Genomic DNA, 18,600 nt, shown 5'->3' with positions numbered 1-18,600 from the left:
AGACTTAAGTTGAGCACTCCCAAATGCCTGTAGTTTCACCAGCAACCACACTTTTCAAAACCGAAACGTAGTAACGCAATGACGACGGCAGGAATAGATATGGTGGCAGTCTATTTCACAAGGAACTCTGCTGTTACTAAAAAAATGAAAATAAAAGTGTTTGAAATAAACAAGTTGTTGTTTAAGGTGATAATGTAACTTGTCAATTTGATCCTATCAGGTGCAATGATTACAGCAACAAGCACAATGGTTGCAACACAATTCTAAGTAATGAATTTAATCATGTTGTAATTGGTTCAATTAAGAATCCACCAAACAAGCTAAAAATCCACTTGATTGGACTTAGTTTTTCTTTCAGCGTGAGTTACAATATGAAGTGCTGAATCATATTATGTAAATAACCGTTTTCCGCCAAATTTGTCATTTACGTCCGTTCGTGCTAAAGAGGATATTATGTCGAACTACCTTAGGTGCTGTAAAACTTGTGTTCCACTCGAAGTCTGGATGGATCAAGACAAGACCAGAAAATCAGCAACGTGTTATGGGCTCTGACCATTTCGCCAGCACTATTTATGTTACGTCTAATTTAAAATCTGTGTATTATGTGCTGTTCAGTATTAATACTTTGGTTCGTTTAAAAAAAAGATTCATTTAGATATCTGTAGATTGGCCTGGTTTTTTGTCTGCCCAAATTCTTATCTTATCTGAGCATGTTACAGAAAAAGTGGTTTCAATTTTACGAGATTTTTTATTGCCTTTACTGTATAATAAAATATTCTTTATTTTGCATTAGCAATTCTGGCCTTTCTTTCCTATAGTTCTACTTTAACTTTATATTTAACAAATGTAAAGTTGTCGTTTGCGTTCACAACTAGCAATTTTGCTTTCATCTTGTAAGATAACCTAATCAGATCATCACACGATTAACCTGTCGTCTCCGAAGCAGAGACAAGAATAGCGTAAGTAATTACAGCGTTACAACGCCTCTCCCCCTTGTTGCAAACTTGACCGTGGGAAATGAGCCCGCGCTGGTTTCTTTTCTACTTTTACCTTAACTAATTATTAGCTGCCACCACTGTTAAGTATTGCTGGTTTCTTTTTTTTTTTCAGACTTCACATTATTATTATGCATTTAATTTATGATATTGACTTCTCCATAAATTGTATGTATTACTTTTTCAAATTCCATTGCAATTACTGTAATCTACCGATGTTGTCTCAACTGATGATCTTTACTACTATCATTATTATAGTGTTCTTTTACTGTATCTGATTGACTCTTAATAATGTAATTTTTTCAAGTGACATTTAACTAATGATCTTGAAGGGCTCGTCAAATTTTCTCCGAGTTAAATTTGGGTTAATCAAAATGTTGCAAGTGGTAAACTTCAGCATGCTCTAATATAGTATACTATTTTTACAACTCATAAATGACTAGATTAAAATCAACCATCGTTGGTAAAGTTAACATCTTTTTTGTGTTAAAAGGGGCAACAATGTGTGTTCTGTCACCGGTCGTTGGTTTGCAAATTAAGGAAACATCCGTCACACCTCGCACAGGTTTGATGAGAAGTATATTAGCGCTGTCATATTTTATCTATGTTGTCGTTAATAGTGGGCTTTTATTACGAGACGTCTTGTTTGTCTCTTTCTGTGTTATTTCAGGGCATTTGACTCATTTGTGTTGTGTTTTGTGTGAGAATAGTTTGTCTTATCACTACAAAATAAGAACAAATATTGTCTTTTGTTTCATTGTTTACTTTTGCTTTGCGAATGAGAAATATCTTATCGTCGTTTCAATTTTTTTCGAATGCTTTAGATATGGCTACATTTGATGCCCAAACGGTTTTATTTGTAAGTCCATTAATGTCATATTACCGTATTTCACTCGTAGAAATCCGAACGAGCACAAGGAAACGCAACAAAACTATAATTAGCTCAAAGCAGTGCGTTAACAGGTCAATGACACTGTCGGCACGAATAAATTGGTAACTGCTATTATATTCCACTTCAACAAGAACTTTAATTTCTTTCGGGGCGACAGTAGTAGGAGGGTCTACATAAATTGGTGTCATAGGTAAACAGTTTGGCTCTAAGCCATGTATTCCTTGCATCAGTTGTCGTTTTCACAGAGCTTCGGGGGTGTACTTTGTTTTGTGTGATGCATCCTGTTTGTATTACCCTTTGAACACTATTTCAATGGGAATACAGAGCTTTATTTTTTTTGGACTTAAGTTTCTTGTAAGTTCTTGAATTCCTTATACTTGTGCATTTGCGGTTTATTATCCGTAGTGAAGTTAACTTTAAGATGTGACTTTTTACTTTAACTAGTGTTAGTAATAATAATAGCTTGGCCACCACACCCCTTACCTTAACCAGACTACCTGGTCTCATAGGAGGGAATTTCCTGTACAGAGTTCAAAAGAATTCACGCTGAGGCATCCGTAGAAAAGTTCATTCGCCAAATTGGTCCTACCGGTTATCCAGTGATCCATGACCTACTCATCCTAGTGAAATTCGTTGGTCCACCGAGGCCGTCCGAACTAAAATATAGAAATTATCATACTGTGTTAATTAATGTCAAATCAATCATGTAATTATTGTCGTCACCTTTCGCTTCTGCTAGCGAAAGTTATTCATTATCTTTCCGATGACAGTTATGGACTGCTGTTGAAATGGAGACGCAGTTTTTTGCGCTAATTACTACTATTAATTTGAAGACAACTCTGGTCCTCAATCATACCAGTACAGCGTTCGCATGATATTTTTAGGCATAGTTTTTTCATACGGTTACTGCTGTGTTGTTAATTATCGTTTTGAAAGTTGTTATTAATTTTTTTTATGTTTTTTTTGTGGTTTGAAAGTTGATTCTTCTAAAAAACTGTACTGGTTTCTTTAAACCTCGTTGTCCTTTTAAGGGTGCCACCACATCTATTAACACGTAATCGGCTTGAGGCAACTTTATACAGTTCTTTGTCGATAAGTGTGTTGACTTGGGATGTAAGGGGGCACACACCATCACAGCTCTTATTGTCAACCTCACCTGCACGCGGTACATCCTGCAGTAACCGACGAGGCTCTGGCGACCGGTAGTAGGCGGTATAGCCCTTCCCCACATTGGCGTTGTCAAATCTGCTGGCTACCGATGGGCAGCAGCGTCGGTAGTACAAAGGCAGCGCCCTGCGATCTCCAACCCGCATGCCCAGCGTGGAGATTATGGGCAATAACCCCCTTCATGGACGGCACAACCAATCGAAGGCCCCCAGTTCCCGGTCGCCCCGCTATTCCTGGTCACGGTAGCGGCCATGGTACCGGCGGGGTAGGGGGTGCTAAGAATCCCCGGGCTACCGCAGGCTACCAAAAACAACTGACCTTGGCTACGTTTAACGGACGAACTCTTAGGCTTGACGAACACCTTGCACAGTTGGAAGTGGAACTGGAGAACATTAGATGGCATGTTCTGGGGCTGTGTGAAGTCCGAAGAGAGGGAGAGGACACCATAACCCTAGACTCGGGCCATCTACTGTACTTCCGCGAGGGTGATCAAACATCCCAAGGTGGTATAGGATTCCTCGTCAACAGAGTCCTCTCTAACAACGTTGAAGAGATCTCCAGTGTGTCGAACAGGGTAGCGTACCTGATCCTTCGGCTATCAAAAAGGTATAGCCTGAAGATCATTCAGGCCTACGCACCGACCTCGACACATTCGGATGACGATGTAGAAGATATGTACGAGGACATATCGAAAGCCTTACACAACACCACCAAGGCTCACTTCAACGTTGTTATGGGGGACTTTAACGCTAAAGTGGGATTCCCAAATCTTGACGAGTCTCGAGTCGGCCCGCATGGTTATGGAGTAAGGAATCACAGGGGGCAAACGCTAGTTAACTTCCTCGAGCACGAGGGACTCTTCTTGATGAATTCGTTCTTCAAGAAGAAGCCTCAAAGGAAGTGGACTTGGCGAAGCCCCGACGCTGTGACTAAAAATGAGATCGATTTCATCCTGACGGACAAGAGACACATATTCAGAGATGTCTCAGTGATCAACAGGTTTAGCACCGGATCTGATCACCGACTTGTACGAGGCTCTCTGAATATCGATGTCAAACTTGAAAGAAGCCGCTTGATGAAGTCCACGCTCCGTCCTAATCCACTCCAGATCATGGCGGGCTCCGAGAAGTTCCATGAACTTCTCGAAGCGAGATTCGTCGAGCTGAAACCCACCGAGGACGTTGACGAGGCCCTACAAAGCGTGGTTGGGACGCTGAGAAGCGAGGGCATCAAATTCTGTCAATTGCAGCGTACGGGAAAGAAGTCTAAACTCTCGGATGAGACTCTGCGACTTATGACGAAAAGACGCGATGACATCCAGGCCACTTCGTCAGAGAGGTCATACCTAAACAAGCAGATTGCGAAGATGGTACGGCGTGACCTTCGGAGTTCCAATACACGCCTCATTGAGGAGGCGATAGAGCGAAACCGAGGGTCCAAAGTATTCACTCAGCAGCTTGGAAGGAGCCACCTGACGAAGCTTACAACGCACGATGGCCTAACCGTTACGTCAAAGCCGCAGATACTCGCCGAGATAGAGGACTTCTATGGCCGTTTGTACGCTGTAAATGCTCCTCGGGTCCAGCGTGACAATCACGATTTGAGAGCCACCTTGACGCGCCACTATACCGACGACCTGCCAGAAATCAGTCAAGACGAGATCGTGTTGGCTCTAAAACAGCTTAAAAATGGAAAAGCCCCCGGTGAAGACGGAGTTACTTCGGAGCTTTTGAAGTCTGGAGGAGTTCCTATTATCCAGGAACTTCAGAAGCTCTTTAACTTGGTCATTCACTGCGGGAGAACTCCACGGGCGTGGAACAGGAGTATTGTAGTTCTCTTCTTTAAAAAGGGAGATAAAACTCTACTGAAAAACTACCGACCCATCTCACTCCTGAGTCACGTCTACAAGCTGTTTTCTAGAGTCATCACGAATCGCCTCGCAAGAAGACTCGACGAGTTTCAGCCACCGGAACAGGCCGGGTTTCGGGGAGGATATGGCACCATAGACCACATACACACAGTGAGGCAGATTATACAGAAGTCCGAAGAGTATAATCGGCCCCTGTGTTTAGCTTTCGTGGACTATGAGAAGGCCTTTGACTCTGTCGAAACCTGGGCTGTCCTGGAATCCTTACAGCGGTGCCAAGTGGACTATCGTTATATACAAGTTAACTGCCTCTGTGGCCGAACGGTTACCATGCCGGACTGCCACGCAGAGGTCCCAGGTTCGATTCCCGGGCCGGGAGAAATATTTGTATGGCCTACATTTATTTCTCTCGTGAGTTTGGGTGTAATTTGTGGTTGTCTATGTGTGTCCATGGCACCCGCGACACAGGGTTTCCCTAGTGTGGGGCTATGTTGAGTGTGTGCGTTATTATTATTATTATTAAAAGTGTTGAGATGTCTTTACGATGCTGCTACCATGAGTGTCCAAGTACAGGACCAGCAGTCTGAACCTATCCAATTACGCAGAGGGGTGAGACAGGGGGATGTCATATCCCCGAAACTGTTCACCGCTGCATTGGAGGATATGTTTAAGACGCTGGACTGGAAAAGGATGGGCATTAACATAAACGGCGAGTACATCTCACACTTGCGATTTGCAGATGACATAGTCCTAATGGCAGAATCGCTGGAGGAACTGGATCAGATGCTGAACAGCCTAGCATCCGCCTCGCGGCGGATTGGTCTCGGCATGAACTTTGATAAAACCAAAGTCATGATCAATGACCACATTGATCCGAGACCCATCTGCGTCGATGGCCACCTTCTTGAAGTTGTTTCCGAATACACTTACCTCGGGCAGATTCTGCAGTTAGGTAGAAATAACTTCGAGAAGGAGGCCAGGAGGAGGATTCAGCTTGGCTGGGCAGCGTTTGGGAAGCTACGTCGAGTCTTTTCGTCGCCCATCCCGCAGAGCTTGAAAACAAAGGTTTTCAACCAGTGCGTCCTACCAGTTCTAACGTACGGAGCTGAGTCGTGGACACTCACGATACGGCTAGTCCACCAGTTTAAAGTCGCTCAGCGAGCTATGGAACGAGCTATGCTCGGAGTTTCTCTGAAAGATAAACTCCGTAATGAGGTTATCAGACAGAGAACCAAAGTGATCGACATAGCTCTTCGGATAAGCAAGCTGAAGTGGCAGTGGGCTGGACATATCTGCCGAAGAACCGACAACCGCTGGGGTAAACGAGTTCTTGAGTGGAGACCACGACTTGGCAAACGTAGTGTGGGACGCCCTCCAGCCAGATGGAGTGACGATCTGCGGAAGATTGCTGGCAGGAAATGGATGCGTCAAGCCGAGAACAGGGCGAAATGGCGTGCATTAGGGGAGGCCTATGTCCAGCAGTGGACTGCAATAGGCTGATGATGATGATGATGTGTTGACTACCTTAAATGAACAGAGTTTACGAGTCAGTTTAAAAATGAGAACAAAAAATTTTAAATCTTTGAAACAGCTTATTGTTTCGTGCGTTAGAATACTTTAATTACTTTGTGGAGTTAATTGTAAGGTGTTTTTGCATCACTGCTATTAATGAATGCGGATGTTCGGATTAAGTAGTGCGTTTGTCATTCGTTATTTCTATTTGTTGAATTGCCTACCTAATTACCTACGAGATAACGTTTCTATCTAAATAACAATGTCTTCTAGTTGTCACTGCGTGTTAGCACTTGACGTGTTGACTGCCACGCAGAGGTCCCAGGTTCGATTCCCGGGCCGGGAGAAATATTTGTATGGTCTACATTTATTTCTGTCGTGAGTTTGGGTGTAATTTGTGGTTGTCTATGTGTGTGTCCATGGCACCCGCGACACAGGTTTTCCCTAGTGCGGGGCTATGTTGAGTGTGTGGATTATTGTTATTATTATTATATTCAAACATTAACTACATGCAGTTAATGCCATCTTCTAATTGAATTGTGGAAATCTCGCTCTCAGCGGCCACTTACACGTGGCGAAAGTTTTCGCGCGGCGACCGCCCAGTTACCACGCAAATTCAAATTCAAATTCAAAATAATCTTTATTTCATAGGTAAGCATTATTACACTTGAAATCGTCATAATGGTTTAACTCTACCGCTCATTCGTAAGGCAGATTCCCCTGAGAAGAATGAGCAAGAAACTCTAGGGGTTGCTCTTTGTAAATAACATTTGTACACATTCAACATTTACAATATATTTTTTTTTATTTGAAACATCAGAGATCGAGACTACCTCCATGAGCTAAACGGGTCACTACCACGGATTTTTGTCATCCAAGTACGCAGAAGTTGTATAATAACCTTTAGTATAAAGGTTTTGTTTCACTATAGTTTTTAAACCTCGTGAAAGGCAATTCACGCCTTCATGTACATTAATGGCAAATCTGAATTCTCTTTAGTAGGTAACAACGTTTAAATTCCTCTGAAGAAAACAAACGCGCGGCCGCCGCGCGGGCCGCCGCTTAGACCAAATGAATTTGGTTACCGCTCTTCGACCGCGCGGGGTGACCGCGATGAGATTTTTGTCGAATAAATGCCCCCTTACTGACATGAGCCAACGATGAACTATATTTGACGTATTTTTATTGCCATGTGTAAATATTTGTTTAGAAACAGTAGAGCTCCTTATGAAAGAGATACTCTAGGGAAGTACTGCCACCGCACCTATTTCCGCCACTGTGTATTCCAGTTTTGAAGGGTTAAACGTGCTAATGAAACAGGCACTTGGGAATTGTCAACCTTATATGTCAAGGTGGCGGGCGCAGTGACAGTACCGCTCAGGTCTTTGCGATTTAAAGCTCTGAGTAGAACTGCAACTGTTATGGATAGACGTGTAGTTTACCACCAGGCGCACGACTTGTTTGTCCCATCATTTGATATCAGAAAATTTCCTTTGGCGTCTTCTGTTTTGCCTTTTTCTTTTGCATACTCAAGTACAGAATTTCATTGTTGTTTTTATATTGCATAAAGTGAATGGTATCACTTGGATCATTTCCAAAACATCTTATATGTTACAACTTCCATCTCGTACATCTGCTTTATTATTATTAGTTACGTGAATGGTTTTGAATGTTTTTGAACACAATTGTGTGATATGATTACTATTTGTATATCAGAGTCTGTGTAGTGTGAGCTAACTGTACTAATATATTTTACCAAAACAACTGTTGTGATGTTTCGAATTTGTTGTCCTATTATAAATTTGTGACTGCTATATAATTTCGAGAAGGGGGGTATGTTACAGAAATAAATGCGTGCTACACTTATACACGTCAATTTTGATCAAGTCTGGGTGCGTTTCCACCAGAGATGAGCGATGTAGGTGTGCGAGAAAAAAATCCACCAATAGAATTAGGCATGTGTGGGAGGTACGCGAACTCGCCGTCGCCTACGCTCACCCCTCCCATACGCACTGCTCAGTTATCCTGCACCCTGCATCCTGGCACCGTCTTGCTACCTCGCACAGCTTTGATGGAAACCATCACACCGTTTAACAGCGCCGCTACACATCTCGCACCACCTAGGTACCTCGTACATATCTGGTGGAACCCCTGTCCAAGCGCCCCGTTACAGGACGCGAAGGTTTTCGCGCAGCCGGCACGCGGTGACCGCCCAGTTACCACGCTTTCACGTACATTAATTGCGAATCTAAATTCTATTTACTCCGCAACAACATTTAAATTCCTCGGAATTTAAATGTTGTTGCCGACTCTTAGGCTGAAATTTATAAAACAAATCTTCGGATGTGCAAAAGTCGTTTTGTAAATACGAAAAACTTGCTTTAGCTCGCCATTTTCAAGGATCGTATTTATCACAGCCTTAGTCACACAATAAGTTTCAAGCCCGATATGCACTGCCGACCGTGCTGTGTACTGTGCTTAGATCAAACAAGTTAGAAGTCTAGATAAGTTATTGATATACGAGTATATTTTTTCTGTAAAATAATATAATAAGGCTGAACGCTAGGCGTAAACGAACTATTTTGCATCAATGAAGAACTAGACGAAGATTTTTGCGTAAAGCAATTGTAAGTTTAGAAAATGTACTCCCGGACACGTAATTCCTTGCATTTTCAATATTAAACGCTCTTAGCTTAAACAATGCTTGATTTTCTTTTAATATAAAATGTAAGTGCGCATTTGACCTCCATCTCACCTGATGGAAAGTGATGCTGAGGTCTACGATTGATCAAGAACTATTATGCAACTTTGAAACTGGTACCTATACTAAACGACATTTCCTTAAGTCCTTATTGAAACTTTGATTTTTTAAATCCGGAGAAAACTTTTTCTTCGATGCTAACTATATTTTTTATTCTTGCCCTTTAAGGATAAAAATGCAACGTGCCTCGAGTTATGTGTCCGGAAGTGCAGATAAATTTTTCGTTAATAGTGCAAAAGTGACTCTTTTAATGGAATACTACATTATATTACTTGTTTGTTGCTAATCGAACCCTTCTTTCAAAGAAATAAATCAAGTTGAAAAAAAAATCGGCGTAATAACTAGACGAATTCTTTTGTATCGGGGTTGTAGATATAGTTAATATCTCATATAAGTGATTGTCGTCATTTCGTATGTAGAATAAATAGTTTATAGAGATTAAATCACCGTGTCTAGATGCTTATTCAAAACGTGTATCGTTCGCTTATCGCTGACAGCTCCCTCATTGAGTTTCCATGGCGACGCTGACGCTGGTTCGATACCCGCAGGGTTATCGCCCGTAGCAATCTAACCATGTGGTTTTTATTAAGGATTCACTCATCTTCCGTAATACCAGTCTATGAAAGTTGCTTGGACATATGCCTGAGCCAATGATTGAGAGACGCTCGCTGCTACCCTACTTCTTCTAGATTTACTTCATTGTCGCTTTCTACGTCATTAATAAATATCTTTTCTCTCTTCTCTTCGGTCATCACTCTAGATGCCCGATCGTTTTTCTATAACTAAATTAAAATCTCGGTTTGAACATTTTCCAATCCTATAGCTAAATAAAAATTTTACCGTTTTTAGAAAGGGATTAATGATCTCGGTAGTAATATATGTTTTGCCAAGTGACGGGGCGAACAAGTCGTGCACTTGGTGGTAAGCGACACGCCTATCCATAACAGTTGCAGTGCCACTCAGAGCTTTAAATCGCAAAGATTTTAGGGGCACTGCCACTGCGACCGCCACCCTGAGACATAAAGTGACAAGTCATTTGTGCCTGTAATTTCCCAGCACCCTTACCCTTCCAAACCGGAACGCAGTAATGCTCTAACATTACTGCTTGGCTGCAGAAAGAGGTAAGGTGGCAGTACTTCCCAGGACGACCTCTTTCACAAGAAGCTCTACTGCTGCTAAATTGTATTTATAATTATAACTATATAGTATCTATTTAAAACATTTTCATTACAATATATTATTTGGCTGCAACCCCTTTTCCAACGCTTATATTTGTATCGTAAATTTGCCTGGAAGAAATTGCTACTTAGCAATAAGGATGCCTCTTGTACATAAGCTTATTTCTGTGATACTTGCAATACTGTTCTGTGTTGTCATTGTGTGATGTTGTCATATTTTTTCATTTATGCATTCATTCACAGGGAACAGAATGCTCCTTTGTGGAATCAGTGATCGGCTCGGCCGTCCTCTGTACTGCGCTTGTGTATTGTACACAAAGTTCTAATTATATCAGTGCAAGGTCGCCGAACCTTATTCCGACCTGCGGTATCTCCCTTATTAGTGTCGCTAAACGTGGCTAAGCTTTATAACGAATTTTTCGTAGCGCTTTTACGGCTTGTGTTCATTACATAATGTTCTTGGTCTTTATCCTGTCTGATGTATTTGCCACATAGCCGTGTAACATGCTTGAAGTAAAGATATTCTTTGATATCTAAATTTAAAGCTCCAAAAATGGTCTAGGAGCCGTTCGTTGACGGGGTGACTAGGGGAGCGAAATTTTCATCTTTGGAATTTGCGTCTTTCAATTCGTGACTTTATTAATACGTTGTTATACTTAATATTGTCTTAAGAATATATACAACCTCAATAAATGGCTTTGCTTGATCCCGCAATACAGTGAAAGTGGTGAAGCAATCACTTTGGAAAAGATATATAATAAAATTGAGTATGTACACCATTGACTTACAATTATATGGACGTCGGGTCCGCGCTAAAAAGTGTCCGAACTTGTAAGGCGTTAAAATCGTATACAGAGCGTCAAACTCCGCTTTAGTCTTCATTTGTTCGACTGACAGCGCGATACTGCGATGACATTACAATTTAAATTCAACGTTTTAGCTTTTTCATATTCCTTTACATGTCACTACGTTTAAATAGGTTGACTTGGGACATTTTTTTCGTGGTTTTTGTATTAGACCCGACGTCCATTTATTTGTAAGTCAATGATGTACACTGATTACTGTATGGTGTGAAAACACGATGCCTAAAATAACAATAATAATAGTAATCGTTTATTTCTCCTTCCACAAAAAGTTATAACTAGGTACTAACTAAAAAAACTTGCGAAAGGGAGTACATATATTGTGGAAAGCTGGAGCCTTAACCAAATCAAAAGATTTGTATTTTGGGTCTCCAGGCCTCCCAACTCAGATTATAATTACACCATTATGTTCTTAAGTAGGCACTAAGAGCCTATGCAGAGAAGAGATACGGTTGTGTGAGTGTGTGTGCGCGTGTAAAAAATTTTCGCGTTAGAAAAAAACTTAATTTTACCGAAATTTTACAAGAAAATCGCTGTATTCAATAAGTACTTTACGCATATCTTTGAATTTTTTTTATATCAACTGAACTAAATACAACACGTACGGTATACGATATAGATTTTTCAAAAAAAATTCTGTATTTTAAACTTCGTAGCACGTTGTGATGTTTTTTTACAAACTTGGCTATGTATAACGTAACTTGTTTTAAACGGTTTGGCTAGTATTAGCTTCATAATAATGAAATGTATTAAATACTGCTTGTATGCTTCCCAAATAAATAAATAAAAAAATAATATAATTTCCTGGTGATCGCGGCCGCTGATTGCACCGTTCATAGTGGCTATGTATTATAGTTGTATCTATTATACCATAACGCCTGTCTCCCGCTTTTTGGTACTTGAAGTAATTTAATGTTGGCTTACGTGTGTTCACAATTTCACCAGATGTCAAGTAAAGATGCGCCAAGAAGAAGCCTTGATTAGTTACTATAGATATGCATTAAATCAGGAAACTACTTAATAACCCGGAATTCAAACCTTTCTTTCACCCACCTCATAGGTGTAAAAAAGGTCCGAGTCATACTGGTTAGCCGTCGACGTGCCACACTAGGGTCTCTATTGAAGCCACTATGCACTGAATCATTAATAACCTGAAGGCTGTACTTTAATTATCGTTGTTATTTATTTCCGTATATAGATCTTGAGCCTTATAAGCTTTGATACAAAAGCTTCCATTCTTACTTTGTCAGGTTTATGCAAAATACTTATGTTATGTCCATATGACATAAACTAAGTCGTTAATATAGTAGTGCTATATTCCTTAGTAACATACCGGCGGTATAATAGAATTTTCCTTACCTACACGGTAAAAACAGATTACTTGGAAAAAGACAAAATTCTTTATATGAAGACAAATTTATTAAATCCAACAAAACGATCCTATCCCTATAGACGCTAGAGAATAATTACTTGATAATAGTAAAAAAACGTCTCAAAAGTGTATTTTCGTTACAAGACAGAAATATTTAATCCAAGAGCAAATGAATTTGCTTCAAGTCACAAAGCCACTCTAGATTCAACAAAATATTTATTTGTTATTAGAAATGTCCGATTTTGATTTGAAAAAAAGAATGAAAAATTGAGAGGTACTTAATTATTTGACTGAAGATTTATGTTTTCTAATATCAAAAAGGGTAAATTTACAGGGTTATGGACCAAACAGTATATGTATCTCACTAGCGTGAAAAAAGCACACAGTTCAGTGCCAAACCTAAAAGTAGCAGAAATAGGACGGAATCATCTCAAATACTTAAGTTCCATTCAGTGCCGTATAAATGCTACAGCGGCAGAATACATTAACAATTCAAAATATTTGAGATTACTTATACTATTGAAGTTAACAAAACGATAGCGCGTTTCAGAGTACAACTTATGCCATCTGGCAGTGGCGTGATGGAACTAATTGCTTGTTAAAGTTGTGCTTGTTACAAGTGTAGTTTTATTTCATGCTGAAACCAAATTTCTTAAATTATGACTATAAATAACACCCTAACAAACTAGAGATACTACGTATTGTTTCTTTGTATAAATGACTGTTTATTAGTTTTATGATTACAAGCACAAGTAAAAGTACTCGTTACCGCGTGCACCTTCGGCGACATGTCGCGCAACGAAATGTTGCTTTAAGAATATACTCTAGAATTTAGAATACTAATCTGAATAGCAAACTACTTCTTTTTTTGTTTAAGAACATATTTTCTTAAAATACATCCAAGAAATTTTGAATTCATTTAAGATTATTTAAATTTGATGTAAGAGGTAAAAATTTCTTGATGTAAGTAATGTCCAATTAATTGATTAAAAATGAAATAAAATCTTGAAGTGAACGTATTTATCTAAAAGTTAGAATAAAGTTAAGAGTAATATTGTATTAGAAAAAGATAAGCAGTATTTTTGTAATGACAATATTTTATTACTTTTAATAAATATTTTTTCAGAATTAGCAAATATTTTGAGAAATTGCTCTTTCTTATTAGTAGAAATCCTTTTTTTCTGTGTATATGTCTTAATGAGAATGTTTTATTTACTTAATAATACTCGCTGTGAATATGCATTCATGACAGGTCATATGTTTTGAACGAATGTTTCAATGCATAATTACTAACACTTACAATCTAATTTAGCTTATTTCTTTTACTTTAATTCAATCAACAACTGTGCCAAGAGGCTTATAGGTAACTCGGAATTAGTTGAGGCGAAGCTGCAGAGCCTTGAACACCGCCGTAAAGTTGCCTGCTTATCGGTATTCTACAGGATATATCACAGAGAGTGTGCGGTGGAACTGCATAATTTGATTCCGCCTTCCCCTTTCCATCATCAGGGTACCAGACGTAGGCTCGGATACCACTCCTATGTTGTGGATATTCCAAAGATTCGCACGAAGCGTTACGTTTCCACATTTATATGGCGAACGACTGTGAAGTGGCATTCCTGCCTGCAGACTTGTTCCCAGAACGTTATAACTTGGACCTTTTCAAGGCGAGAGTGAATAGGCATTATTTAGGTATGCATGCTCCATCGTCGACCTCATCGTCACTTTCCATCAAGCGAGATGGAGGTCAAATGCGCACTTACATTTCATTAAAAAAAACTTTATAAGTATGTATGTCTATGGCACCAAAAGTTTATCTATGGTTTTTATAAGTTTCTGTCCTGTAAAAGCTTGTTTGAATATCATAAACAAAACTTTAACATTGGTCCTTCGAGCCGGATTTGAACCAGCGACCTATGGATCCAACTATAGGAATTCGACATGTGTATAACATATATATATATGAGTTGGTCGTCTTAATAGCGGTCGACCTGCAAAGAGCCCGAAATTATGGTTTGTTTGAAAAAACAAATATACTTACGCGATTTAGGTCAGAAACTTAGAACTCGACATAAATAACCATGAGTTACTAGTTCTATCATGATGGTATTTAAAACAATGTTTCGGTTTATGCAAATGTAGCCAAAGTTATATTATGTTTGTGGCAACACTAATGCTGATGATTGCGTGATTTTACAAAATTGTACCGACAAAAACTTTTCAAAAGGACAAGCAGTCTTTGAAATGGTAAAATTGTCCCCTTTGTCACCAATGGACACAAAAAGTTATTTACACACTAAGTTTGAGAATTTCACGATTTATTGATTCATTTTCCTTAAAGTTGTAAATTACGGCCATTACTTGTATAAACAACTTAGTGTCCTGAGAAATAGACTCTGGATTCATATGATTCACTTCCACATTAATAAAAGTATATATATTTTTTAAATTCCAGGGCGGATTCACTCGGCGATCGTCTCGGGAGTCAATTTGGAGACTCGGTCGGTGACGGTCGAGTGGTACGAGCGTGGCGAGACCAAGGGCAAAGAGGTGGAGATCGATGCCATTCTCGCGCTCAACCCGGAGCTGGCGCCGAGGCATCACACGGCGCACCTCCAACCCATGCCCAACAAACTCGCTAGGGTACGTGCTTACTGCTTTCACAGTTCAGCTCGCCTGGTACTTCGTATATGGACACAGAGCGTAAAGAAACAATTGTCAGCCAAATGTTCGGTCATTTTAATTGACATCGTACATACTGCAGTGTAACCAGCCTTAGGCTTCAGCAAGACATGAATAATATTGTAGTTAACAAGGTAAAAATTGCCCATTGGGTTGTCTATTTGTAACTTTGTTTTGATTTTCATTGCTAGTTAGCCTAACTAACGATTGCTTGGTACGCGGAATTAATGACTTTGACGCCGTATCATGTGGTGTTTTGAATTGTGACTAATAAATTTTAAGATAATATTTTTAGTAGGTACTCTGTAGTCTCTAAACCAATGACGGACGGCTAGATTGTCATTTGTTTAAGACTACATTACGTATTGCTTACTGGGAAAGCAGGCCAAGTCATTAAATTACGTACGTAGGGTTTAAAAAAAATATGTATTGCTACCATCATAAAGAACAACTTTTCTTCCATGACTTTTTATAAAACATAATTGTAGGCTTAAATAATAGAAAGTGAAACTAGAATTTTTAAATTATATGAATGAAATTGAGTTCCCGCGTTGCCGCGGGGTATTATATATTAGTGCTCAAGATGCTGGCAGCGTTCCCCCTTTGTATTGCTTGCCCGGACCGAATGACTGATCCCTTGGAGTATGGGCCGGGCACTGGTGTGGGACGCCACATGTGCCGACACTCTCGTCTCATCCCATCTCCGGCACACCACCAAGAGGGCTGGCTCCGCAGCTGAGCTGGCGGAAAGAGTAAAAAGTAATAAATGCCAGGATCTCGGCTTGTACTACCTATTTACAGCCTTTGGAGTCGAAACCCTTGGCCCGTGGTGTACTGGGACACCACGGGCCAAGGTTTTCGCCTCCAAAGGCAGTAAGGCTGCAAGACTGTTCATCTGTACAAAATTTTATCCAAAAAATTAAGAGACTGCCTGGGAAACCCAAGAGCCGGCAGCTACCTTGCCCAACGCATTAGCATAGCAATACAAAGGGGGAACGCTGCCTTAAGCTTTTTGTCTTTTTTACCTTACCTGTATATTGTAGGTTTATCTGACACTTTAGATCTGTATTTGGTAGCAAGGTAACGAGCTCAAATACGCAAGCATCCTGCTCGACGATCCCCATCCTTATTTTACTTTTTGGCTAGAAAAATAAAACCAAAATAAAAAAAAAATAAAAGAAATGAAATTGAAATGAAAATAAAAGAAAATCTGATTAATTATTAAAAATCATGGAACAAAAGTTGTTATTTATGATGTTAGTAATATAGTCGTGCGAGTTTGTTATTGTTTTACAAATAACCCTGTATTGGGCTAATAATATGCAAGAGAAGCGTTGATCACGAAAACGGCGTGATGTCACAAAGCGACGTAAATATGTTATGTGCCGAGGCTTTTGAGCGGATTGTCGGATGCGCTGCTATACCAGTAGATCGGTGCGTGGTGCGATACTGTGAATTTTGCACTAATTAAAGATCACACTAATCGACATGGAATCGCTTTAACAAGAGCGAAAAGGACGCTGTGTTTCGTGTCGGGGCGGTTCGAGATTGAATGGATGTAAGGCGTTTTTCTGACCAGCCCAGGCCGCGTTACTAATGTCCATTTGCACTAAACATAATTGCGTTTTAAATCAATGATTGCAATGCAAAAGACGCTCTTAATACATTGTGAGAGTGTCTTAAGTTTACTGTAAGTGGACGTAAATTTGGTGATTCCCTTACTTATGTTGCTATTTAATGTCTGATTCGGAATTTAAGATCATGGTTATATTAGGTGGTTAGGACGGCTTTGATTTTAAATATTAGACCATTGAACATTACGACATATTGAACAAAAGTGATTGCGTGATCGAAACAAATGATTTCATCTGCTATAACAACTACGCAAGCGCAGTTATAATTTGAGCCTAACTGCACAGTAATTACAAGCTCGCATTGAAATAGCAGAGCATTTAGCAAATAGCCTTGCTTTTCATTTAAATAATAAAATTTGCATTCGTTCTTCATTCCGTGGGCTGGATTTCAAAGGTCACGTCTTTGTGTTTTTCTTCAGTCGATATCTACTTTCTCCGGCGGTTACACTGGCGATTACACTATTTAACTTTGGGAAACGTAGAGAAATTCAAATCAGCACAATACTAACAACGATATCTATGTACTTGTTTACAATTTTCGCATTTCGAAAGTGGATTAAGTGTCAAATTCGCGTAATTAATCATGTCACCGCAAAAGTGTCCAGTCATCCAATGCCGCCGAAATTGGCACATCGGAAAATTGATTCATTTCTTCAGCCGCCGTTCAAATTTCGCCACGATTCAGTAAAGTGATCAAGGTACCTAGTTGCATTAAGTACTCGGTGAAGTAGTACGGAAGCGCCGAGCTTATCGATCAGCGAGGAGCTTTAACCGCGTACCAAGCCGCGATCACTCTCATTGTTTGGGTCGCAACCACGTTGCTAATCGACGACTCCGCCAGTTTAGCGCTCATATCCGCAGTAGGCGAATGTGTTACACGTTCATGAGATCCTGGTACAATCAGAGATACATTATCAGGCAATGACGTCAGAGTTAGTATAGCGAAAGGCGATAAAACAATGACAAGCGTCAGTGAAGACTAACGTACGAGTGGATTTCGCACCGTGTTTCGGCTTTGTACTCCCGAGTGATAATGTAGAAATGTTCCAGTTCATCTTCAGCTGGCAGGTGACCATTTAGTACGGAAGGGCAATCTCCGCACGTAGTTGCAGTTTTTAGTATTTTATTTTTCTAACGCACCGTCGCTATGACAACGCCGTTTTCGAGCACGCTCGTTGAAACACAAAACACCGCTATGGATGTTTACTAACACGTAGTCGCGTGCTGAGCGCCGACCGCGGCCGGACGATGATTGACGTCCTTACGACTTGTATGGCTCCGTCTGGCGCACGCCGGACACCGGGCCGCATCGATTTTCCACACTCGCCCGCGTTGCCACTTTGGTTTCACTTTCAATCCGAGTAAGACCATTAACGGCGCTCGTGGTGTATAAAATAAACAAATAATGACCGGGCTGAACGAGGCTCTAGTCGATGCAGTAAGTGGTGCACTGTGTTTGTGTTGTAATCGCACGTGATTGTTTGCCGACGAAGGATCCTTCTGGCTCCTCATCCGACGACGGCGGGTTCCTGCCGGGTGCGGAGGGCGAGGGCGTCGGCGATTCGGGGCACACGCTGCCCGTGCGCAACTCCCGATCGGTACAGTCTATGTCCTCGCACGATGTAGTTGGAATTTTATTTGCACTCCGGACGCCGCCGCGAGCGGTCGACAGTCCGC

The 18,600-nt window shown here is 40.4% G+C and overlaps 1 protein-coding gene across 3 annotated transcripts in view; it reads left to right on the top strand.

The window, feature by feature from the left end:
• The window catches only part of LOC113230556 (kinesin-like protein KIF2A), a 96,294-nt gene that overhangs the window by 29,952 nt on the left and 47,742 nt on the right, over positions 1–18,600 (top strand). For 2 of the 3 annotated variants that reach the window (XM_026464559.1, XM_026464560.1), the window contains exon 2: positions 15,063–15,250. In XM_026464559.1, the coding sequence (XP_026320344.1) occupies positions 15,063–15,250 (188 nt within the window). Of the gene's footprint in view, positions 1–15,062; positions 15,251–18,410; positions 18,522–18,600 lie in introns of those variants that run through there. The other variant, XM_026464562.1, reaches the window with a different exon arrangement.

Source organism: Hyposmocoma kahamanoa, unplaced genomic scaffold, assembly GCF_003589595.1.
Source record: "Hyposmocoma kahamanoa isolate Upper Pololo Valley unplaced genomic scaffold, ASM358959v1 63, whole genome shotgun sequence".
NCBI classification, from domain to species: domain Eukaryota; kingdom Metazoa; phylum Arthropoda; class Insecta; order Lepidoptera; family Cosmopterigidae; genus Hyposmocoma; species Hyposmocoma kahamanoa.
Note: the sequence above shows the minus strand (reverse complement) of the source record. Positions and strands in the feature narration are given on the sequence as shown.